The 25,902-nt window shown below is 30.2% G+C and overlaps 3 protein-coding genes across 3 annotated transcripts; all 3 read right to left on the bottom strand.

The window, feature by feature from the left end:
- Nucleotides 1–7,558: 7,558 nt before the first annotated feature.
- On the bottom strand, nucleotides 7,559–11,923 carry LOC114169006 (protein CNGC15b-like). The gene is made up of 8 exons (XM_028054016.1): nucleotides 10,987–11,923; nucleotides 10,334–10,868; nucleotides 10,045–10,257; nucleotides 9,639–9,928; nucleotides 9,372–9,483; nucleotides 8,695–8,931; nucleotides 8,036–8,430; nucleotides 7,559–7,963 (listed from the first exon to the last, which is right to left on the bottom strand). Exons 1-8 carry the CDS (start codon nucleotides 11,013–11,015, stop codon nucleotides 7,711–7,713), a joined length of 2,064 nt encoding a protein of 687 aa, XP_027909817.1. The 5' UTR covers nucleotides 11,016–11,923; the 3' UTR covers nucleotides 7,559–7,710.
- Nucleotides 11,924–17,455: 5,532 nt separating this feature from the next.
- On the bottom strand, nucleotides 17,456–22,323 carry LOC114168440 (exosome complex component RRP41-like). Its single transcript, XM_028053253.1, has 7 exons — nucleotides 22,136–22,323; nucleotides 20,607–20,685; nucleotides 20,371–20,473; nucleotides 20,160–20,280; nucleotides 18,538–18,626; nucleotides 17,907–18,056; nucleotides 17,456–17,778 (listed from the first exon to the last, which is right to left on the bottom strand). Exons 1-7 carry the CDS (start codon nucleotides 22,266–22,268, stop codon nucleotides 17,689–17,691), a joined length of 765 nt encoding a protein of 254 aa, XP_027909054.1. The 5' UTR covers nucleotides 22,269–22,323; the 3' UTR covers nucleotides 17,456–17,688.
- A 1,474-nt stretch (nucleotides 22,324–23,797) lies between these two features.
- LOC114168594 (senescence-specific cysteine protease SAG39-like) lies at nucleotides 23,798–25,640 on the bottom strand. The gene is made up of 2 exons (XM_028053479.1): nucleotides 25,148–25,640; nucleotides 23,798–24,611 (listed from the first exon to the last, which is right to left on the bottom strand). The coding sequence occupies exons 1-2, from the start codon at nucleotides 25,578–25,580 to the stop codon at nucleotides 24,019–24,021; spliced, it is 1,026 nt and encodes a 341-aa protein (XP_027909280.1). The 5' UTR covers nucleotides 25,581–25,640; the 3' UTR covers nucleotides 23,798–24,018.
- Between the last annotated feature and the right edge of the window lie 262 nt (nucleotides 25,641–25,902).

Here is a 25,902-nt window from a genome sequence, read left to right as displayed (position 1 = left end):
GCCTAAGTAATTAAGCTCCACCTTATGCCGAGAGGTCAAACACTATATTGGTCTCTTAGGCTCAAGTAAGCTTGATCTTGTGTTGAGAAAACAAGTAATCATGAAGTAAAACAACTAAAAGAAAATTTTATATGCACTATAAATTGGTCTCATTTTTATAAAATATATATGGATTTTCTACCATATCTTCCTCACGTTTAAACATATAAATCGTAACTATGAATTTATATATTTATGGATAGTTTAATAATAGTCCAATAACAAGTAAAATAAATGGTACTAACAAAATTTATTAGAATTGATTTTAAATGAGAAAGATTCTTATATTTTATTATGTAACACCGACTTTTATTTATATATATATATATATATATATATATATATATAAATTGATCTTGTGTCATATATAATAGATATGAAATTTCCAACTACTTTAAGTCTCCAATTGTTTTTGATTATTAATGAGATGCTTCTCAATATGCTGATAAGGTGAAATGAAAAAGCTGTCATAAAAGTTGATTTTATTTTTGAGAGGTCATTCTCGAAAGGTTGATAAAAGCTAAAGTAAAAAATCACACAATTCCACATGAGAAAGAAGCTTGGCAGGCCAATTGTCAAAGTGGGTCCAGAATTAAGAAGAAAATGGTTAGGAAAATGGTGTGAGTAATTAGGCAGTTAATGAGAGCAATAGTAAGTGTACAAGTGGCCCATGAAAGTGATGATTAAGGCTTAATTAAGGGAATCACTTGATTAGCCATACAACCAAAGGGGTCAAATCTGTTTCCCTTTCCAACCTATTGTCCTTCTTTTTCATCTCTACTTCACATTTCAACCATTCATATGTCTTCCCACCTTTTCCAAAGTTTTTTTTTTTTTTAATGTTTTGTTCTTATTGTTTTTCACTCCATCCCTGCTTTTCATACAACCTTGTAAAAATGTTTTTAATGTCTTAAACTTAGGGTAAGTCTGAATTTGATTTCTAAATTTAAAATTTGATATTTTAAGCTATTGCTATTTAAAACAAATAAATTGGTTTAGATCTTCTACTTAAACACTGTTAATGACAATATACATGCATGATAACTCAATTTGATTACATTCTTATTAATAACTTTAATCATTCATTTAGTCTTATGGTTAAACTTATTTTATATTTTGGTCCAGAATTTATAAACGTTTCTTTTAATATCAACACATATATTTTGATTTTTTTAAAATCATATAGATGGTACTTTTAATCTCTATTATTTACCATTTTTGGAAATAAAATAGATTCAATTAATAACGTGTAATAGCCAAAATATACTTTTTTAAATATAAAAACTAAAAGATAAGGTTGCATATTTTGTTAAGTATTTATTCTTACGATGCTTTATATGTACCAAAACAACTCACGTATCACAAGATTTAAGGAATTAAAATGAACGATATTGATTTTTCGAATTGACTAGTATACATTGTTTTAATAGATTAAGTTTAAGTATCTAGACATTACATAATTGTAACTAGGATTTTAGAACTAAATTGACAAAAGCAATTGGAAATCAATAAAGCAAAAAGAATGGATTATAATTTATTTTTTACATTTTCGATTTTTTTCTTCAACCAAACAATTTCGCTCTAATTTCAAATTAAAAATCAATAAAAAATTGAACAAAATCAATTACCACATTTAAATCTATTTTTTATAAGATATTTAAATATATTATTATAGATTTAAATTTAATTAAACCGCTAAAAACATAGAGAGTGTGTTTTTTGATAGTTGTTTTACCATTGTAACAGTTATTAATTACACTATATTTATTTATACGTAGGGTTAATTGTGTTTTTAATTTATGAACTTTAAGGAGAATTTAGAATTTGTCTTCTATTCAAAATTTTGATAATTTTGGTTCATAAATTTTAAAAATAAATGAATATAGTCATTTTAATCTAATTACATTACTTATTTTTAAGTGTAACGTATTTTATGTTTGCATTTGAGGATTTTAATTGTTTATACTGTTTGACTCGTTCTCACTTCAATTTCAACTAGAAAATATGTCTAACACACAAAAAACTAACGTAATTGAATTAAAAGGATTATATTTATTTTTAAAATTTGTGAACAAAAATGTATCAAAACTTAAAATATAGATGAATTTTAATTTTACGATAGTTTAATGACTAAAAATATACTTAACACCTATATTTATCATAACAAATTTGTGTAATAGTTTTTAATTATAAGACCACGCAACTTATTTATAAATAAAAGAAAAAAATTGAAATAAAAGATAAATTACATTTTATTTGGGTAACCTTTTGATAAAAGAAACAAAATGGAGTCCCAAACTTCTCTCAATTTGTCACTCATAATTTCACTCGAGTAAAATTACTCAACATAGAATAAGTCTCGAAAAAATAATAAAGTTACTTTTTAAATACCATGAGTTAGGCATGCTTAAAAACCCAGTCAAAAAATAAATAACAGTAAACTAATAAAAAAATCGAAAATCGATTGTCTTAAATTTTTATTTATTTATATTTCCCAAAATCTAAAATTTTGGTTTAAATTCATATTAAAACAGGTGAGGGAAGTTAATCATCCGTTATTGTACTTATTATCCTTATATTATATTAAGGTTAATTCTTAGAGAGATTTGAATCATTGAAAAATCTAATTAAAACTTGGCTAGTATCTAGATCTTAATTGATTGATGAAAAATGTGTTTTATGACTTGGTCAAATTGTGGTCGATGGTTAGATGGGAATGAAAATTATATAAAATTAGATGAAAATACCTTACATTGCACTAAAATTAGTTTCTATTGTTGGACGGCAATTAACGAGTTTCGACTGACAATTCTGTGTAAGTTCTACTACTAGTAGTGGTTGATATTTTACTAACTCTTCACATGCCACAAATTATATTTATGATTGTATTGGAATATTATTGATAATGTATGATTGTTGGTGTAAATTTAGTGTTTTATAATTGTCAAATTAGTTATTTCCAAGAGAAAATGTTAATCTAGGTTGAGTTTGAGTGTATTGAAAGGGTCTTTAGGGGTGAGACAATCTGGACTCAACTAATGTTTGACTCACATAGAGTAGGACATCTAGGTGGTGTGAGTCAAAGGAGGCTCCACATAGTAGACAATATGATATAAAGGAGAATCATACTTAGGGAGCTAGTAAAGTTAACTTTGTCATGGTTTGATTTGGGTACATTATAGTCTAGAGTGCTGGAAGATCAAATGGAGGATTTATTAGCAAACATGACAAATGCAAAATTTCACAAGTCCATTCAATACATTAGTCTTTTGAAAACAATGTCTAGATGCATTCTTTTGTTTGAGCCATGCTATATAAAGATAAAATGTGATTGAGGTTTTGGAATAGAGCTATATGGGTTGATTTTGGATAGTTGTTTTTAATTAATATGAACCATTTGAGTTTTTTTGCTAGATTTTATAGAAATTGTTCAATGACAAAGTAGTTTAGTAATGTTGATGAAAAAAAAAATGAAGACTATGTAGGTATCTAACAAAAATAAAAGTCACACAAAAGTCAAGTGTACAAAGATTGTTAGATATTTTGTAAGCCATTAGAAGGAAAAATATACATAAGACGTGTTTGATGAAAAGTAACTCAAAGAGAACTTTTTTACTGTTCATATTGATCTATTAGAACTTGTTCAATATATAAAGTACAAGATTTCATGATATAAAGGGAAAAAGTAAAACCTAATATGTCATCATAATACAGAATATTTGGTAATAATAAAATAGAATAAAATATATGATATCTCTATCAATAGAACTAAAATCAGGAGATATATGATATCTCTAACAGAGATTTAATCATACAAATTTTAAATTATTTCTCACAACTTTTATAATATGATTTAATTATTTCCTTTCTTCTTTTAAATGCATTAGCTTATCTTGTGTTACTTGTTTTGTATGTGATATTCATATACGTGAACAAAAATAATAACATACGAGGTCAGTAGCTTAGGAACTGATAACAAATGATAATGATAATTTAGAAGACAGAGTCCTTTTCTTTCTTTTAAAAAAAGTTGTATCAAAACCTATTTCTTATATCTTGAAACACTTTGAGATGTTTAATAGAAATATCATTTTCAAATATTAAGGGAGTGTAATAACTTTTAAACTTATTGTATATATAAATATGTAAAGCATTTTGGATATTAATGTTATCAATAACAACTTAAAATTTTTGAATTCATAGTGTTAGAAAACTCAACCACAACAAACCTTATCACAGACTCGAAGATAATATATCATGTTCAAGCAATGCTATTACGAGACTATAAGACTCATATTCATGGTTAAAGAAGAAACAAATCAGAAAGGACAAGAAAAGAAAATTTGCAGAATTAGTTGCACATTTTTCAAATCTTAGCAATAAGACATAAAGTATGATTGTAGGAGGAAGTGTAAAAACAGTAAAGGGCTCCTAATTAAGCAGGGTTGTTTGTAGCAGTAACTGTCAAAACTTGTCTGCAATGTGTTTCCTTTTCACATAACTTGTTCAAAATCACAGAAAGAGTATTTCACGCTGTTTGATACATTTTTTCATGTGTCGCAGCACATTTTATAAATCGATGCAAATGTTCTTGATTCGACTAAAATGTTTGAAATATGAGAGTGAGGTGTTACTGGTGGATTACACCATCATGAATTCGTTTTTCAGTATGTAAAAGAGACTGCAAAATCAACAAAAGCAAAAAGGAAATTTGAATTCACGGTTGAATTTTTTTGTGCTGTTTTTTACCACTAATTTTAACATTTTAAAATATATTAAAAAGATATTTAAAATATTAATATAATATATTTTTAATGTTCAACAAAGAACGATAAAAGAATAATTAATTAAAAATCTGAACTAAAAAAAAGGAGAATATAGCAGAGAAAAATAAATAAATGATTACCACTTTCATCTATAGTTCATTCCTATTTTCTAGGAGACATCAAAATCCGAAGGGAATAATTTAAAGCACTCTCAACTAAGCAAGATCCGTTGCTTATCCAAACAAAAGACAATCGGTCAACATTTATGACTTTTTAAAGTATAATTCTTCATTTTTATACTCTTTTCAGCTTTTGTTATTCAAAATTATATACTCTTCATCACTTGTCAAAATTTATGACTTTTAAAGTATAATTCTTCATTTTTATAATGTTTTTGAGTTTTTATTATTTAAAACTATATATATTTTCATTAGTGGTTGGCAACTTGTGAGAGTTTTTGTAAAGAGACACAGAAAATTGGCTACGCAATTGTGATAAAATCTATATGAAAAATCAAGACAAAATCTTTGTACTCATTTTCACTTTTAGACTTATCTTAAATTCCTAACAAAATTCTCACTAGAAATATCTACCATATATACATTAACAAATAGAAACAATATGTAAACAAAATAACTAAAAGATAAATAAAAATAAATAAATAATATAAAATTTTATGTAATTTAATTAAAATATTAACAAATTTCAATCTATATTACCATAGAGTTAATTAATAAATAAATATTATAACTTGAAGTTGAACTTTCACTCAATTTTTATAATTGAATAATGATAATTTGATACACAAAATTTTCTTATACTCATTTGGTACTATCCTTTATTATTCTTTACCTTTTTTCCTTTATAAATAAAAAAATTCTCTTTTTTATAATTATTTTACTCCTATAATGTGTCTAATAAATTTAATGTGTGTTAAAATATCACTACTCTTTATAATTATTATTATAATTGAACAACAATTCTAACGATAACTATCCATAGTAAATACTGATTTATATTTGATCTATTGACATTTAGAAATAAAGTTGTCGTGTGATTACTAAGGAGTGGGCCTTGGTGTATATGGTTTAGGAGTTTCTTTTTGCACTTCCTTTCTTTTTGTTATTTTTTTTGTAGAACATAATATCATTTTCCTACTCAAACCCATATTTTCAGCCCATTAATTAAAATAACAATGACAACTTCATTTAAATACATAATGAGATCAAAATTTCATTTAACTCATCAATTGTCAATTTATATTATTATAATATAACATGAAAATAATTGTTGTAATTATTAAAGTATTATTTTTGTAATTGAAAAGTTTATGCTTCTTCTTGCGTCAGGTGACAGGTCTTCCACCAATAGTGGACCACAATCATATATATGAGTTAACTTTTACTGTTCCATAAACTAGTTTTCTGAAGTGTGCTCCAAAAACCATATTTTTATAATGCAAAAAAACTGTTTGTTTTACACAGTCCACCATAATTCTGAACTGATCATATCTAAGTCCATATTATAAACAACCCTCTAAGTTTGATCATGGTATATAGACTAGACTAATTTTTAACCCATTTTTAAATTAGTCTGTATTTTATTGGTTCACCTAAGAGTATGAAACTTCTATCTTCAAGTGGGGTTAGATCAAGATCAAAGTAAGTTTGGCTTTATTTATAAATACTTTAATTAATTTTTAAATACAATATTTTTGGTATAAGTAGAAGGTTGGGTCAAGTGAATGTGTCAAAAGTTAAATTAATTTGTCCTAGATCAAAGGTTAAGATGTGTCAATCCAACATCCAAAGGTTAAATCAAGTCGACTTGGACAAAAAGTTGAGATGACTCAATTTTTCAATTTAGATTGACTTAGGTTGACTTTTCACTAAACCCAACTTAGATCAACTTTTGACTCAAACAAACTCGAGTCGACTTTTGATGCGGGTCGATTTGTCTAAACCTTTGATCTTTATCGATTCAACTCGACCTTCGACCTGAATCTCTTAATCAAGGTTGACTCAAGGCCTAAGCATATAAACCTTTACTTTTGGCCTCGAAGAAAAATAAATGTCTTAAATTTTCACTTTAGTATAATTGCTTTAAGCCTTAAAAAAAATGCCTTAAATTTTTTTAGTACTAATTATTTTCTATCTCTATAAAAAAAAAATGCCTCACAAAACTCAATAAATTTTAAATAAATCATGATACATTAAATATTTTATTAATAAATAAAAATGTATTGTTTTTAAATTTGTTTTAGGCCTTCCAAAATCCTTGTTCTTAACTTGAACTGACTAAACTTGATTTTTAATTTGAGTAAATTCAACTTAATTCTTCAACTCGATTAACTCAAATTTAATTTCGATCTAAATTGACTCGACTTAACTTTTAACCTAGATCGACTCAACTCAATCTTTAATTTTGATCCACTCAACTTTTCATCAAATTTATCTTACTCTATTCGAACTTTATTAACTTTGGCTTACCCTAAACTTAACCCGAAGTATCTAGTTTGGTTCTGACCCAATCCTATATCTTGACCTAATACCAACTGAATGAGACCGATATATGTGTTGGTCCTAGTCCGAGGGTTGACCTTGTGTCATGGAACTTGCTATTTAGCTCATATAGACTATTTTTATGTGCGCTTTTTATTTGTCCTTTAAATGCTTTTTGACTTTAACTTGTATGCGTCAGGACCACGAGCCAAATTGACGGTCTGTCTTGTGTTGAGAACCTATTTACCCCATCATTCTTGTGTTCTTTAAAATTAAATTTTGAAAAAGATATACATTATGAACAATTATCTCAGCACCATACAAGAAATTCTATATCCTAACTTACATCAATAACCAATAAAAGAATAACCCTTTATAGGGTATACAACAATCCAACAAACTCATCACTCACCACCAACAGAAAAATCTGGTTCTTCTGGCTTCTGCAAAGAGTTCACAACTTCATCCGAATGCACACTACTCTTCCTAGTCATCCTCGTACCGTACACGACCAACCCTACGGTCTCACTCTCACTCTTCGACTCAACGAAGTAGCTCAAAGCTCTCACTTCTGCAGCTTCCTTTCGCTTCTTATAGCGTCTCCATGCAGCTTGTATGAAACACGCAGCCCACGTTCTCCACTGGTGCGAGTAAAACCTAAATCATAAATGTACGTTAATATATCAACATCAAACTCATCAAATCATACATCATCATCATCTCTCCAACCTGAACTTGTGTCTGAGTTGTTTGCTGTGTAGTCTTCTGAACTGTGACGCCACGAACTTGAGATCTTCGGCTATGAGGGCGAAGGCCTCCACTTCGGAGATGGCCTTCACGGTTCGAGTGGAGGAGGGGAGGATGAAGCTGGGCCGTGGGCCCAGAGCCCATGTCAGCAGCTCCTCGCCGCAGAAATCGCCGGGCCCGATGCGGCACGAGTTGAAGAAACCGGTGCGCCCTCCGTTGGTGGTGTAAGAATCGAGATGGCCTCTGATTATGAAGAGAGTTTCGTTCACGGGATCGCCCTCGCGAACTAGGTACGTGTTCTCCGTGCACAGCGCCGGCTTCAGCCTCTCGCATATCGCGTCAAGCATTCTCTCGTCCATTTGATCGAACAATGGCACCTACGTTAAACATCGTCATCATCATCATCAACATCAACAACAAACATGTTTTAAGTAAAAGAGGTTATTCCAAGATTCATGTTAAAGTAAGTAATGAAGTGTTATCAACTTGTTGGTTCAAATGGTTCTTATACAGGGTATCAAGTTCCAAACTTGTTTTCTTGCTATACATGAAAAGAATATGACTGAAATGTGAGTGTTTGTTCAAAATAACCGGTGTCAAAACTTTTTTCTGATATAAACTTTGATGAGTGAGTAGCTTACTCGTCGAACTAATTCGAGACAAAGGTGACGTTTGATGTCTCTTCGAAGATCAGCAGGAAGTCCTTTGAGAAGAGCTTCTTCGTCTACCCCTCGTGTGGCCAACCATTTATATTGGTTATATTTGCGCACAGATTGTCTAAGTTCTGGGGGTAGCTGCCTGTGATGCATCCATTGTTCTGTATCAGTTCTCCTCACCCTCCACTCTTCTAAGCGAACAGTTGTTGATTGGAGATATGTCTGCCAAATATAATTTATCAAGAACAAAGTTCATTCAGGTTCAAGTATTTTCTTACATTTCACTGCTATAAGGCTAACTAAAAGTATAACAGTTTTGAGGTTGATTTTAGGCTCAATCTCTATAACAGAAGAGGCTATGGAGAATCAGGCATACATCAAACAAGTTTTGCTTCTTGTAGTACTAGCTGGTATAGGACAATGGATGAAAAAGATGTTTGAAGCATGAAAAAAAATGAGAATTCAGAGCAAAATGTTTGAAGCACAAACTGGTCATATACCCTCCAAGTTATTAACAATGAGTTTGGATGATAGGAAGCAGATTGTGGTCCTATGTTGAGGCATTGTTTTGTCATTATGAAGACATTAGAAGAGAAATTAATGGCTGAAATATGCAAATTAAAGCAGCAATATGCTAAGAGAGATAATTGATAGACACTTACCTGCATATTACCAATAAGCAATGCAAAAAGAACGAGTCCAAGGGTTGCAACAACAATGGCAAACATTATTTCTCCAACAAAGGTGCTAGTAAGAAGACCTTGTCCCAATGAACTGCACGAAATATCACGAACTATTAATGCTGAAGGGATAAAAGATAAAACGCTTTTGAAGCGTATGCTTAAATGCTTAAGGCTAGAAATTCCAACTTTGATTTGTTACAGGTCTCTGCATTTAGTTACCCATATATCCTTCCAAATAAGAGTTACCTTAGATTCCTTAGGCCCCACCAAAGACAAAAGAAGTACTTGTGAAAGAATGATGAGGTGGTAACTTGGGATGTCACAGCATCACCGTATATACCAAACTGATAGAAGTTAGCCTTTGGTGAGCATAAAACTGTGATATTACTTGCAATAAACCAGGAGACTCTGAAGGAGTCTTCAACCCTTTTGCAGTCAAAGAATCCATATTCGCAAGATTGCTCCATATCACAGACACTCCTCCAGCAGGCTTCTTGTCTTTCAATTGATAGAAGGTACCAGCTAGCTCCTAAAACCTTCAACCAAAAAATCAGTATTAGTGAAGCATGCTACATTTTCTTTATTCATATCATTCATGTCATAATCATATATGTGCTCAAATTTTAGCTTAGTTAAGTTTCAATATACTCACATGGCTAGCCAACATGTACAGAACCAAGTTGTAAACAGCCCCAGCCCATGCTGTTTCTGTCACAACCCCTGTAGCTTTTACAATTTGGGATGAAAGTGGAAAAATCAGAAACAGCCTTGGTAAATATTGGAAAATGATGATAAAGCGAAGCACATTCTTTGTGTTTGCCATGGTTGAACCTCCGAGATTGGGGATCACAATCCAAATTAACACCTGTGACAATTTTACCTACCAAGTCAAAGAAACACCTTGGCTTTGATCAAGATAAAGGAAAAGTATAGTAATTTACCTGAGGAAGAGGCAATGCAGCAATGAAGTCTAGACCAAAACCCTTTCTGAGATACCTAGTAGCTATCTTGGTAGTGTCTATGACAAGTTCTCCCCTCCCAAATACCCGAGAAGAAGGAGCAACATAAGCTGTTCGAAACTTCATGAGAATCTGAATCATGTAAAACACATCTGCCATTGATCTTATCATTGTGAGGAAAACTTCAAGTGCTGTTCCAATATCAATGCACACTTCATCTCGAACTAGTGGCAAATAAAAGAAAAGAGGGTCCACAAACAAAGAAACCAGACATGCTACCAAGAAAATTTTGTTCCACCGGTGAATGGTTTGTCCCCGGGGATCTAATAGTGTTTTTTTTCTAACTCTCTCATAATCCTCTGAGAATACTCTTGACAATACTCTAGCCTTCAAGAACTTCCTTGTTTCCTTCAGACCCTTTTTACCCCTTATCTCAGCTAATCGCGTTCCATTGCTCCTGATTCCCTTGCCACTTTTTGCTGTCGGCAATTTCACCAATTCAGGGTCATCTTGAAATCTGTAAAGTGAAACTTTACATTAGAGGCTAATAGTATAGATTATGAGAAGTTACACAATCTGAGGAAAGAGTGCATAGTAAGTTAGAACTTGAAAGGTACAATAGGAAGGAGACTCACCTTACAAATCTTGAACAATCAGAAGCCATTCTGACTTTCCACAAGTTTCAGTTTCTCTCAATCAACAATATGTATGTATGTATGAATATCACTGGTTGAATCAATGTTTGTTGGACCAATCCATGTTTGTTGGAACCAGGACTTTTTGCGAAACAATGAAATAAAATATACATGAAACTTGGAGATGAAGCTATCCAATTGAGAACAAAAGTTCCTTATGTCATAGCATCTCTGAATAATAACCTTGAAACTTAGATAAATTGCAGTTATCAAAACCCAAAATCTATATCATCTGTGCTTGTATTCTTATGAAAAGTAAGAGTTAAAGAAGGAACCAAAAGTATAGAAATCAACCACTGAAACAATAGTGGCCAAAAGATGGAACTTTTAGAAATAGGATATGGATAAATTAAACCATATAGAGTCACGGATTGTGTGAATAAAAAAGCACTTTTTGTGAAAGTTTAGCTGCTTACAGCTATTCAAATTGACAGAGAATTAAAGTGACACAAATTCCAAAGCATTTGACTCTGCTGCAAGCGAAGCCATGTCACATAATAAAACCAACAAATTCGTCAATTTACACCTCTAGCAACAATCTCTTCTCCGTTCCAACCCTTGTTTCACCATTAGCATCTGACACAAACACAGAAATGTGAGAGGATTGATTGCAAAATGAGAGAAGACGTTACATAAAAAATGGGTGATCATGTACAGCCAAAACGAAAGACAAAACCGTATTTGACAACCCAAATGGTGAATTTAAAAGAGTTGAAGACGGAAGAGCCTATGCAAATAGAAAGAAAATGACTTGAATGCAAAAGAAAAAAAAAAACTCAGTCACAGAAACACAAGAAAGAGAAATGAATAGGGAGAAAAAGTAGTGTTTGAAAAGCGTGTAGGCATGGATGAGAGTGAGGCAGAGAGAGAGAGGTGTGTGAAAGTTGAACCAAGTAAGGTATCTGGCTGGAGACAGAGAGGAAAAGATGACAATTGCTTTGTTCAACGTGTGAAGTTGACTACGTTAGATACGTTTTTAGGGAACCTTAACATGTGTCATTTTCTTCTCACTTTTTCTCAACTCATTATTATATGATACATCTACCATTCAAAACCATAAGGATACAGTAACAACATGCATATACAAAATTGAGCAATTTAAGATAAGGTGTCGAAAGTTAAAATGATTAATAATTCAATAAGGAAAGGACATGAAAAACGATGTGGGACACTTGACAGCAATTTCTTTTACGACACTGTTCCACGTAATTATCGGAACAAAGTGGTTGTCGGTGTGTTGTAACTTGTAGTTTTTTTTTTCGATCTTATTAGTTACCACAACGTTGTTCTACACATTGCTGATAATAATAATGAGGAAATAGTAATAATACTTCTTATGTATTTAAGAAAAACGTGATTTTTGTTTGCTGTAAGTCAATTATAATTTAGTTGTATCTAAAAAGAATTCATATCCACTAATCTTGATTTTGTCGGAATCATAGATTCGAAGGATTATGATTTCTATAACTATTTTTTATGATTTATTTAAAATAATTTAAGTTTTATAAAATTGTTAAATGTTTTATTAATAAGAGTAGCGTTTATTTTTTTCATTAAATTTTGTTATTATAACTTGGGAAAGTTATATTATCAATTTCCCATAAGAATGTTTTTATAAAACTTTTGTGAAAAATGATTTCCCAGCACATTATTTTCTGATAATGTTATTTTTATGTAAACTTAAGACACTTAGAGTGTTTTTCCTAATCATCTTGTTTTTGGAAGTAATTTATTATATATATGAATACTGTGAAAATAGATAATTATATTTTTATTTATAAAATAGTTTCCTTATTTGTGTGAGATTCTTATTTATTGTGATTAAATAATTTTGTTTCAATCACCGTGTTTACTTTTTAAGATACTGTGTATTCTTGTTTATAAAGAAACTATTTGTAAAGGTTAAAAATCTTACTTAAACAAGTTATAAATTAATTTAGTTTACGTAAATTGTAATATTTGTACCCTTATTTAATTAATATGCAGATCTTATTTATAAAGAATATTTTTTATTTTTTATACTCTATTAAATAAGTTTACTTTAAGTAATATACATATTCTTATTTCTGGGTAAAAACTCTGTTTATTTATGTTAACTTATAGTTTTATTTTCTTCCTCCTTAGATTAATATTTATAAATCATCTTTGTTTATTTATGCATACCTTTATGAAAAATCTTTCTTTAGTTATGTGTAAACGAAATCTATTTATATATGTACAATATTATTTATTTTTTTCTTAGGCTATTTAAATTATCTAAATCATCTCATGGGAAATTGATATGAAAACAATGTTATTAAAATTTTAAATAATTATTATGAAGAAATTACGACTTTAAACTACACATATTTATATTTTATATGTTTCTTGAAATTATCAACGCTTTTTCTTTATGCCTTTTTGTTTATCATCACTAATCACTAATTTAAAAGTCAATCGTTATATTAAAAATTCTTCAATTCAGCAATGTTTATATGTAAGCGAACATATAAAGTCATTCTTTAAATAATATTTTATTTTAAATATAGTTTAAATCTATTTAAACAATTTTAAAAAACACAATAAATTTTCTTAACTCTAATAAATATTTTAAAAATTGATAAAACATATGTATAAATTAATTATAAATGAGATAAAAGATAATAATATAAATAAATTATCTTAAATTTTGAAAATAATAATAAAACAAAATAACATAGGACAAAATTTAATGACCATAAAATTAAGTTTTTAAATTAAAATTACCCTACAGGATATCACCCGTTGTGTATAATCCATCGGTAAAATCTATTTATTGATGAATGTTGTCGATAGATTTAACATTTAAATTTATCGGTAATTTTTCTATAAAAGATACTAAATTTATAAAATTTGTGAAAAATTTCGTCGGTACCTTACCATTATAGTTACTGATGATTTTATTCTGTTAATAACTTATCATAATAGTTACTGACAAATACTTTTGTCAATATTTTTAACGACAATTTTTTTGTCCAATCTAGTGGATTTGATGTTATATCAAGGAGACTGATGAGAAGAAAGAGAAGAGAAGAAAAGAAGAAGAAATGATGAGGAGTTGATTGGATACGTTGGCGGGTGACATAGAGGATGGTGGTTGACATAGAGGCTTGTCGATAACACACCAATGACATCGATGATGGGTGAGGATTGTAAGTGGAGGTAGAGAAAGTGGAAGAAGATGAAAACAAATATGTTAGAACATATTAACAAAATAGAAAAAGGATGAGACCCATGGTAGCATGGTTATAGGTCAAATGAATATACAAATAAAAATAATAAACAAAACAAAAGAGAAAGAAGGAAAAGACCTTTTCACGTATTTTATCGACAATTTTAACATTATCAATGATTATCGATTGATATTTGCATTTATCAATAATCTTTATGGACAATCTTTTTCCAGATAAATTTCTATGTGTTGGTAAACATGATTTGCTAACAAATATATACTATTACCAAAAAAAATTCCATTAAGTGCCTTCACTTATATCTCTCAAGTATATTGCATTTGGTGTAAATAATAAGATTTTAATATATATATATATATATATATATATATATATATATATATATATATATATGATATAAATTTTGGTCTCGGAACTTCTATACAATTTATTTACAAAAGAATAATGAATTTTTATATTATTTTGAAAGTTTTTCTTTAGCATACGTGGATTTGTTTAACTTATACATGGTTTAAGTAAAAGATTGCTTATGGGTTTAGCTTGAGATTTGTGTTAATACCGTACCCTGGTTTAGTTAATTAAGTAAGTTTAAAAGTTAATATGAACACTGAATGAAGTAAAATAGTTGTAGTAAATTAGTTTATGTCTGTTATTAGTATGTTAGTATATTGGTGTAGATATGACAAGGAAGTAGCATCAACCACAAACACAGTGCCCCCATTGAAAGAGACAGAGTCACAAGTAACCACAAACACACTTCATGTTGTTTAAATCTTGTAATTTTATTTTTTATTTTTGTTCTGGACAAGCAAAACTTATCCATCACAAGAACCCATAAAGCCAAGTGATGCCTGCAGAAATCACACGTAAATAAGAACAACATGGTGTGGACAACACACTCATCATTAATCACTATTCCCATAGACTTTATCAAATTTAGTAACCAACACCAGTTTGCAATATGTCAAGATAATTGCATATATTATGTATTATATGTTTTAGTTAATGGGGATTTTGTTATGATTTTTTTCTTAAATCCCAAAAGATTAAAAATATTTTTAAATGATTCAGGATTTATTATAAGAAACTCTTAATAATAATAATAATTTTTTAAATATTATTAGTTATATAGTGATAATTTAAATATTAATTTATAGAATAAAATATTATTAATTATTAAAATAATTACGATTGAATAAAAAATTATAATTAATTAAAGAGTAATAGTTAATTATAATTTTTTATTATAATATTGACTATTTTAGTAATAAAAAATTATTATAAATTCGTCAACAATTAATAATTTTTTGTTATTAAAATTATTTTTTTAATGAAATATTTGATTGTAATAGTAATTTCACCGACTAAAAATTTATAGAGATATAAATTTTATCATACCGTTGAATTAAACTTAAATTAACTTGAACATATAAATAGGTGAAAAGAAAAATTTATAATATATAAATGAATAACTTAAAATTCTTTTCATTATATAACCTATTTTCATCTATCTTTATCTTTACATATATTATTTGAATTTAGATTAAAAATAATTTTTTTTTTTTTAATTTTAAATTTGTATCGTTTATATCCCATGTCAGTATTCCAGAAGAGAAACATGAATAATAACTCGTTATCACATGAATATCTTTCTTGACCAAACATTTAAGGTTGAAAAAAGCACAATTAAAAACAAAATTTTGTTACTATACTACCCAATTCTTCACATGTCTGCATAATTTTCTTTACAAGTTAGAATTAACAAGTTTTATTGAATAATATGAAAATTTTCTGTCATAGTAGAAAATGATGAAAAAGGAAGAACCAAGTAAATTATATATTGCAGAAAAGGCACACACACACACACATATATATATATATATATATATAAAGGGTTGACAGCCCTTGTGTAAGCTTTAAATGAAGAAGTATAATTGAGTGTACCTTCCAAATGATATGAAATGAACATGTGCAGAGTGTGTATGGTGTAGAAGCATCCAAGGATTTAAGAATCTAGAATGAGTTTTTTTTTTTTTTTTTTTTTTCTTTCACTGATGAGGATGAGTTTGTGACACATAGTTTACATGTTTACACAAAACATGTCATTTTATACTGTCCAACTTAATAAATTTTATCAACTGTGAAATACTAAACCATATGTTTTAAGAAATTGAAGAAACCATACATCCTTTATCGCTTTAGTCACAATTCATTAACGTTTCAAAGAGTGGTTAGGAGCAAAGATACTATTAGATTAGTGTTTTCCTTGTATATATAATAATAACTAGCCAAAATCATTTTAGCCCCACCAAAGTAATTTCAACCTCTGAACAAAACATCTTATTTAAATTATGAATGAAGTTGACTGATAAAATTTTAATTAAATTATTTCATTTACGTTTGACTATGTAGTTTCATTATTAGGTTTTAGTTCATTTCAATTTCAAAACAAAACGTGTACTTTACTATTTTATCTCCTATAAATAATATAGAAAACTCTAATTTTCAAAATCCTATTTATCTCTTAATGAAGTATCTTTTTATTGAGAAAATATAACTATTTTAAAGAATATTTGTTATACAAATATTTCTTTAACTTTAACTTTACATAAAATATTTTACATTGTAAAAAATTTGAAATAAATTAAGAGACATTTATAATTATTAAAAATGTATCATTACTTAAAATTAACATTTAATTCAATATTTTATCAAACATTTGTAGCGTAGTTTTTTTCATTTTCAGTTAATTTTACCTTGATCTTATTACAAATACTCAATCATTTTGATTTAACAACTCTGAAAACTGTTTTTTGTATGAAGTTAAAATTCTGTCTTTCAATATCAGTAGAAAATAATTTGGTACAATTCAAATTAACTATTTCCCTTGCAAAATACATCTCCAATGTAGTTCACTTTTCATGCAATTAATTCAGTTAAATTAATATTTTTGTAACACCTTTAATTCTCCTTACCTTCCATTGTTGTCTTCACTTTTTAAGCTGTACAATTTGGTGGTTTGAGACAGAACAGAAGAGAAAACCTGTAACTAAATCCATTCAGAGGATAAAAAAAATGGGAAAAAAAAATTACGATACTAGTTGAAATGAATATTTGGGTGACATGCGCATACAGTTTATTTATTTGTTTGATGTTTTTCTCGTTTTTTTGAGAGGGTCATAAAAAAATTGGCGGGCCAATAACTGAGAATTTCCTAATTCAGAGGAAGATTGAATTGACTCATGAAACAATGTTTCATCATATAGCTGTTGCTATAACAATAATTTTCACCTTATCTTTGACAAGCTCATGAGCACAAAATTTTCAGGATATGCACAGCACCTCTCTCTACTACCTCCAACACAAAATTATCACTCAATATAAGAAAAAATTAAAAGCACATCGTGATTTGTATTAATATAGAACTGCCATTTTACTCCCTGGAATCCGAAGCAGCTTCTTTCAAACATGATCTCATAATCTTCGCTAGCTTTGCACAAGCATCCAAGCACAGCTGCATTCCCTGCATGTGGGAACCCAAAATGTAACTGAGAGTGACCAATTTGGAACAATAGATATCAAGACATAAATTCACGAGTTCAAAATACGCATTTACATAAAAATATTACAAAAACTTGAAAATAGGCAAACCTCGTTGATCTTCGGGGAAGACCATTCCCCGGTAACGGTGAGTTGGGTGATTTCATAGCGAGAAGGCATGCATGTAATCATTAAGCTACCATCTTGGGAGTTTTCCTCCTCCAGAATAGGATCAATGATAAGGTTCTTACTAAAGCTTGACTACAACAATTAGCAAAAATAATTATTAGACTCTCAGCAGCAAGATAATCACATCATGAAGGAACAATTTATAGCACTCCTAATTGGTTAAATGTCATTAACCTTCATAATGATGATCTCATTTTATCATAATGAGTTTTGTGAAGATGAACATGGTTCCAGAAAAATTGTACGCCCGCTGGCATGCAATTATATGCCATAGACTTTTTTGGTATCCACAGAAAGATAGTTGGAATAAACAAAAAAAAAAATTGTTTAAAAACTTATTTTTAGGCTACAGAAGACAAAACTCTTACATTAAGATGTAAATTAATAAAGCACAAAATGTGAGGCAGGAACAGTGTCTGAAATTGTAAGAGAATATTGAATTATGTGATTTTATAATAAGAAATTCAAGATAAGGTTTGAAATGGGAGAAAAAAGATTATCCGCACTACAAGACAAGTACATATTAGTGACAATATGTGATCAAGATTCATACCACAGAAACCGAGGCAACAAGATCATACATCATTATTCCAGCATCCGCCAGGGCAAGGCTAGCACAGGATATGACAACTGGGAGATCACCTGCAACATGTTCAATAATATTATTACCTGCTAGAAACTAAATGATTTTGAGAAAATATTAGAATTATATTGCATCTCTGACTGTTCCAAACTTTAAATAGGATCATTCATCATTACTCCTACAATTCTAAAATCCAAAGGCATAATACTACATCTGAAACAAATTCATACAAAATCAGATTACTACAAATGACTATTTCATAAAAACTGCTAAATTACGAAAAAATCATACGTTCCTTGTGCTTGTCAGTGTTGTCACTATGGCCATAATATAAATGAGGCAATATTATTGCCTTGCAAATAACAGCTGATCCACTACTGCATCGCTACCACCCGCAAGAAAGGTCGTGACAGCCAAAAGGCGTCTTACAGTTGCAGCATCGGGGCACAGATCTGATAAGAGTTGCTGGGTATTTACTCCACAAATACCAAAAAATGAAGTCTTACACATGATAAAGTCTTCTAGGACACCAGACTTTTTCGCTACACTTGAAATCTGCAAGTATTAAACTCATCCAGGGCACGTCTTTTATCCCACTCAAAACCTATAAAATATTGTGGCTTACATAAATGACATTTGTGTTCTACTTAAAAGTCACAACTTCAGTTAACGTAAGGGCCAAGTAATGACTGATAAAGTAAGAAGGGGGAAGTAGTCACTCCTCTATTCACGCCCTCCTACAATCTCCAGGACTTCAGGTAACTGTTGTATTCCTCTGTTCTTTTTTTTCATTCTCAATCTTTGCCTGTTTCTTTTCACTTGGATTGTTTTTCCTTTGATTCATTCCTCTTTCATTTTTTCACGCTCCCTCGTTTCATAGAGTTTTGATCTTTCCAATTTTTTCATGTTTTTCTTCCTCTAGTTTATTGCCCATCTTACTCATTCTATCTTACGTGTGGTATATAGTATGGCATATTTTGGCTTTCTGCAATCTGCTATTGACAACATTGTTCTTTGTGCATTTGGAAACCTTTATCAAAGAATTCTTGAATTATTAATCCTTGCTACGTGGAATCAATTCTCATCATGAGCAACAAAAGCCTCAGACAACAGAAGCTCCAGCTGACATCTCTTGCCACAAAAACTCTAAAAATAGCCGAACTTAAAGAAACTACATTCTTCATTCTCTGACAAGCTTTTCCACCCCCAATAGTGTGTGAATAATTCTCAGTCAAGCACCTGGTGGTGTGGTCTTGATCACAAATTCTGTCCATGAGATTCAAACCCATGCATTGCAGGTAAATTTATTCATATACATTGTCAATTGAACCACACCTAATGGTTAACTAAAACAAATGTGTTAAAGCCAAATACCCCTTCACAGTTATACAAGAGAAGAAAAATAGGTTGACACAAAGCAATCATTAAATAACAGCAAGGTTAGATGAGAAGAAAAATATACATTAGTTTTATTTAATAATGTTTTTCAGTATATCTATGTCCAGCACAATTTTTATCTGTAAATTTACAACCATAAAAAAATATCATTACAAATTAGATTGAAAATAAATATGAAATAGTATAATACTTACTGCCGCTAGATTCTAGCACCAATGCAAAAACATCCACAGTTGTCTTGGGGAAACTTTCCAGTATTATTGCACCTTCTAAAGCTTTATTAAGCATCGCAGTGTACTCTTTGTGGTCTGAACCCTAGCTTAGTGAGATTTAACATATTAGAAGTCACTTCAAATAGCCATGAAGATGGAGGAAACAGAAAAAGTTACTCAGCCTTTAATATACCTGCCCTCGTACTGGAGTTGCAAACGTTGTAAAGCTGACATTGCAATTCAAACGCCCTATATCACTGTACATCATTGCCTTCTTGCTCTCTCTTGGCCCAAATCTATATTAAAAATTACAAATAAAATACCCACATTAGTGAGAGCATAACAAACAACAAAGTCAGAAAAAAAAAAAAAAAAAAAAAAAAAAACTCAACAAGCTAACTGACATTTTTAAGACAAAGAGCCACTCACACAGATACAATGACCTTGGTATTTCCAAACTCAGCATATGCAGATCCAGATGCTGCATTCACAGCACCAGTCCTGAAAACTACAAGTCGCAAAATATCAATGTTCTTATTAAAATACCAGGTCAACTAATCAACATAGCAATAAATATAAGTGATTCTTTCTTACTGTTGATTTCAATGATCCGAAGTTATTTAGTCTTCTGTTAGATGATTAGTTATCAGTTTTAATGACAGTTAGAGTTGCGTTACTTCATTTGCATCGATGTACCTCATTGTGTAAATAAACTCTATTGATGAATCAAAAATGTGTTCATTTACAATACAAAGTTCTTTTAGCACAGTATCATATTCTACATCCATCGTTATCCCGTTTGCCATATTATCCATGCACCAAGTGTAGGATGTGAAGGTGCGTATTTGGAAAAAACTAAACCCCATGTTGATTAGAAATAGTATTTGATAAGAGCTTATTAAGCAATACACATCCCTCACCTTAGCCAGCTCAGAGGGTTGAGTTAAGCAATTTATCCAGTCCTAACAGCACAATCTACAACATGAAGAATCTAAATCTCAATCCCCATCCCTTTTCCATGCCATATATTATCAATATCAGGTTGGACTGAAGCAGGTACTACAGATGTTATCCTAGTGGCTGGACTGGATCAAGGTGTTTGGAACAGAACCACCGCTATCAATACCCTGTATCAATTGCAAATGGTTGTTCAAGTCAATACCCTGGATCAATTGCAAATGGTTGTTCAAGTCCTAATCCACGACCAATGGAGCAACACCAATGAACAGATACCACAATCCAAGGCACGGGAGTAGGCAGCACTCCTGGGACAGGAGGAGATGAAATTTTTTAGTTTGGATGGATACTACTTTTAGAGTTAACACAGTGAAACTTCTGGAACATGCCCATCTGTTAAAATCATATAAGAGGATGAAGATCTTGAGGACCAAAAGGTCCCATTGGGACATGAGGTTCAAGGTGGCAACTGTCCAGAAAAAACTAACTGGTACCACAGGACAACTGAGACCAAATACATCTGTTTTTGGTAGTCAGAAATGAATCTAATTAACAAATTCATCTGGTAATCTTTGCCATGTACAAGTGACAGCATGCATCCATAATCTTACTCTAGATTCAATGATGTCTGCAGGAACACCCTTGGCTCTCTACATTTCACTTCACCAAATGAAATCATGCCATCTTGGAACATTCATTGTCAATTTGAAAAGAATGAGGTAAACCTATTCAAAAAATTTTACTCTGTTCACCATTCTCCCAAAAGCGCCATGGTGATCCGTAAACGGCATTTATTCAAACAGCTCGGCCGCGTCAGAAATCACTATAGACACAACGTGTATGGAAACCTTAACAGTTCCCAGAAGAAAACAAAAAGTAACCTCCATTTGATAACAAAATACATAATAATAATAATAAAATGGAGAAGCACATATTGAGATTGTCATTGCATGGAGAAATGAGAGACAGAATGGTTCTATTTGGAAGCAAGTGGAACTTACATGCAGGTCTGCACTGGTGGAAACCGCGGCCATCCGGCCGAACCCAATCTTCCTTAAAAAACGGTGGTTTCTTTCTATCGGCTGTCGGAGATGGCGAATACGTCGCCGGAGTCGCTCCACCTTTGCCGGCCATTTTCAACCACGGCAAGACACTATACCTCTTTACTAGTTACTTTCATTTCTTGATGTTGTTTATATAGGGTACATGGAAAACTTCCTTTAAGAATCACATTAAGGAAATGTTGTTTCTTGGACTGGGCCTCTTACTTTCAGGCCCATCAATTTGAAGAAATGTTTTTGCTTTGTCACCCATAATTACTTCATGTTCCTTCCATCATAGTAAAACTATAAAAATGATTTTTTCAAATTATATTCTTTACATAAGTGAAAATACTACATGTATATATTTAGAAAATCATGATTATACTATTATAATCTATATTATTATATAAAGATAATTTACTCTTTATGCTTTTGATAATAATAATAATTATAAAAAATTGAACACATGCACACATGTCTTTACTAATTATCCCATAAATTACTCTCAATTTTTATGAGCAATTTAATTGGACAACAGAACCTACAAATTTAGTCAATGAATATAAAAATAAATAAAAAATGATAAAAGGGTATACATGAACAAAAAAAAATCACTTATACAATTCAATCTTCATTATTAATTGTTAGTGATTAAAAATTTTCTCAATTAATATTAAAAAAATATGTCAAAATAAAAATAATTTATTAATTGGAGTAATATTTTTTGAAAAAAACGCTGTTATAAACGATCTCAACAAGAAGTTATTTTTATTTTACTTAATAGAAAGTTTTGAGAAAGTTGAAAAAGAAAAAAACAATTATTCTACCTTAGGGTAACATATTTTGCTAGAAACAAATCAAATGTCAGCATCCACCCTAAACTAACTCCCATCACTGCCATAACACTCATATTTAATGCAACCTAAGGAATTATAAAGAGAAAAAAGAGAGAGAGGATATAATGCAAAAAATTTATACCATTATATAAAAGGTCTCTTTTGTGTGTATATTTTCTTTTTCATTTTATTTTTTAAATAAGAATTTTTTAAAATTTTATCCTTTACATCTTTTTTTCCAAATTTAAATATATTTTTTTATTTGATCAATTTTAACCACTATTTAAAAATAAAATAATTATTTATGATAAAAGAATTTCTTACAAAATAAATAAAAATTACCTATAATTAAATTTTAAAATTTATTTTAATTTTTATAATTGTAATAAAATTTTTATTATTTTCATCATAAAAAAAATAACACACATCTGTATCATTATATAGAATATTGTCTCTTTTCGCTGTACATATTTTTTGTTTTCAAAATGACAGTTTTTTAAATTAAAACATTATATTAACAATTTTATCCTTTACATGATTTTTTAAAAATTTAAAAACTTTGCTTTATTTGATCATGTTTATTTATTTTTATTTTTATTAATTATAATAAAAAGTTATTATTTTTATCATAAAAAAAGTAAATACATGTATTTTCACTATGAGATAAAAATAAGTATGATTTCTTGTATTATTTTGTGAAAAAAAAAAACGATAAAAGTTATTATTATTTATTTGAAGAAAATTTTACGATATTAAATTTTCAATGATGCACATTCAGAGGAACTTTTACAAAGATAAAACATAATTTGCTTTCATGATATATAATTTTTCTTACAATTGTGATTGCATAATTATCACTTCTTGTTATATACAAGGTTTGAATCCATCACTATCTAATTTCTTCAGACCTATAAATATCAATATTGACACACTTATGATTTTTGTACATTAATTAGATACAGATAATTAATGAAATATATATGAGTAAGAAAGTTTGGTTTGCAATTATGCAGTTGGGTAAGAAGCCAGCATTGCTATGCCACACAAGCCTTCTTTAGCAGCAACATCCCTTTGCATCCTAATGTATCCTTTTTCTCCCCACTTCACTCCCCATGAATTCTTCACCAACCAATACTTACTTCCATCATCACTCACTCCATAACCCACAACAGTCACACCATGATCCAAGTTAGTGTCACATGATCCATTGAACACACCACTTGAATAAAACTGAAACTCATATCCACTGGCTTCAATGGCTACAGAAACAGGTTGATTTGCAACAGCTTTCAGCAGTGCACTCTCACTGTTGGCAGGGACATCCTCGTACCCTTTTATGCTCGCTGCATGACTGTTTTCTGCTTTTGCATTACAGGTTCCATCAGTTCCCTCGTAAGGGTATGCAGCTTCTGTGGTAAGTCCTTTGTTTTGCAAGATAAACTTGAAGGCATCGTCCATTAAACCTCCTTCGCAACCTTCGTCCTCACCTTTTGTGTCACAATCAATGAGTTCTTGTTCCGATAAAGATATCAGTTTGCCTGTGCTCAGCTTCGTGATTCCTTCTGTTGCTGCCACAGCAGAAAATGCCCAACAAGATCCTAAACATAAAAATACAAACAAAAGTTTTGTTTAGATAAATGTATCACCATTTAAATACTTAATCTATATATATATCATATTTTTCATTTAACATGTGAAAGAGTCTTAAGTTTTTAAATTTATCTTAATTACAATTATTTATATATAGTAAATCGACCTTATTTTCAGTTGAGATGAGAGTTACAATACACTTTCTTTAGGTCTGAGATATAAATATTGAACTTGAGAATATACATTAATGGATAGTCTAACAGCGGTTCGATGACATAGGTGGAATAATAAACCTAACAAACAATAAATTTCATTAGAATGGAATCTAATCTATAATTCTGATAACATATTAAAACGTGGACTTTAATCCTATCTCAACCCTCTAAAACCGACTATCATATTATAAGATAAGATTTGTAAATTAGTTTTATCTTTAATTTATACATTACTTCAAACAAAAGAGCTAAAGCAAGTATAAATTAAGGACACTTGTAATTAAAATTCAGATAATCATGAATCCAAACACACATATAAATGTATATACCACATTGGCCTTGGTTCTTAATGGGTGTAACAGCTCCTTTCTGTCTCCAATCCAATGAAGTTGGCACTGCTGTCACATGTTGATACATGAAAGAGGATGTTCTTGTCACTGTGGAGCACATGTGACCCTTGAATCTATTTCTGGCTTTGAATTCCTCATTTGTGAGATCAGCAAATTGGTTTATGCCAAGCTTGTAAGGCTTGTTTCCAGCATTGTTAAATGCCTCGATGCGTTGCACGTTTTCCTTGAATACTTGGTATTTCTGCTCTTTCTCGTAAGAGTCCAAGTAGAGTTTTCCATGTGTAACCATCCACTGCTCGTGCATTTCACGCATTGAGGCATCTTGAAGAGTGCGAGCATTGGCCTCCAAAGCACAAAATGCAAAAGCAAGAAGCAAAACCAAAGTGCTATGGAACAGTGTTTTGAAGGCCATGGCAGTGAATGATTATGGAAAACTTAACTACTTGGTTCCTGAGACCAATCACTTGTGATATGCGCGCATATATATACACACATATTTTTGGAAACTGATATGTGTTCTTAACAAGACATGCACTTAGATGTGCCTCAGAAAATTTTCTGACTACGACCCATAACGCTTTAACATGAATCATTGATATTAAAGTTTCATCTTCATACGTAATTATATATCAGAATCAATAATTGTTCAAGAAAGGAAAACATTTTGGAAGTGTTATATTCTCAAGTTGCACAAATTGCTGAGACGTATTTGGGTGGAATTCGAATAGAAGTCG

The sequence above is a fragment of the Vigna unguiculata genome, chromosome 11 (genome assembly GCF_004118075.2).
Source record: "Vigna unguiculata cultivar IT97K-499-35 chromosome 11, ASM411807v1, whole genome shotgun sequence".
Lineage (NCBI taxonomy): Eukaryota > Viridiplantae > Streptophyta > Magnoliopsida > Fabales > Fabaceae > Vigna > Vigna unguiculata.
The sequence above is the reverse complement of the archived record's forward strand: the minus strand, read 5'-3'. Positions and strand labels throughout refer to the sequence as shown.

Excerpts from the sequence above, each read along its gene's own strand:
- LOC114168440 (XM_028053253.1), bottom strand. The coding sequence starts at position 22,268 with ATGGCCGGCAAAGGTGGAGCGACTCCGGCGACGTATTCGCCATCTCCG. Across the intron at positions 20,686-22,135 it reads CCACCAGTGCAGACCTGCAT|TTTTCAGGACTGGTGCTGTG; the intron begins GTAAGTTCCACT and ends TGCGACTTGTAG. Across the intron at positions 18,627-20,159 it reads GGTGCTAGAATCTAGCGGCA|GTGATCTCCCAGTTGTCATA; the intron begins GTAAGTATTATA and ends AACATGTTGCAG.
- LOC114168594 (XM_028053479.1), bottom strand. The coding sequence starts at position 25,580 with ATGGCCTTCAAAACACTGTTCCATAGCACTTTGGTTTTGCTTCTTGCT. Across the intron at positions 24,612-25,147 it reads TAAGAACCAAGGCCAATGTG|GATCTTGTTGGGCATTTTCT; the intron begins GTATATACATTT and ends TTTTATGTTTAG.
- LOC114169006 (XM_028054016.1), bottom strand. The coding sequence starts at position 11,015 with ATGGCTTCTGATTGTTCAAGATTTGTAAG. Across the intron at positions 10,258-10,333 it reads CTGCATTGCCTCTTCCTCAG|GTGTTAATTTGGATTGTGAT; the intron begins GTAAATTACTAT and ends AAATTGTCACAG. Across the intron at positions 8,431-8,694 it reads GTCTCGAATTAGTTCGACGA|GTGCCATTGTTCGATCAAAT; the intron begins GTAAGCTACTCA and ends TGTTTAACGTAG.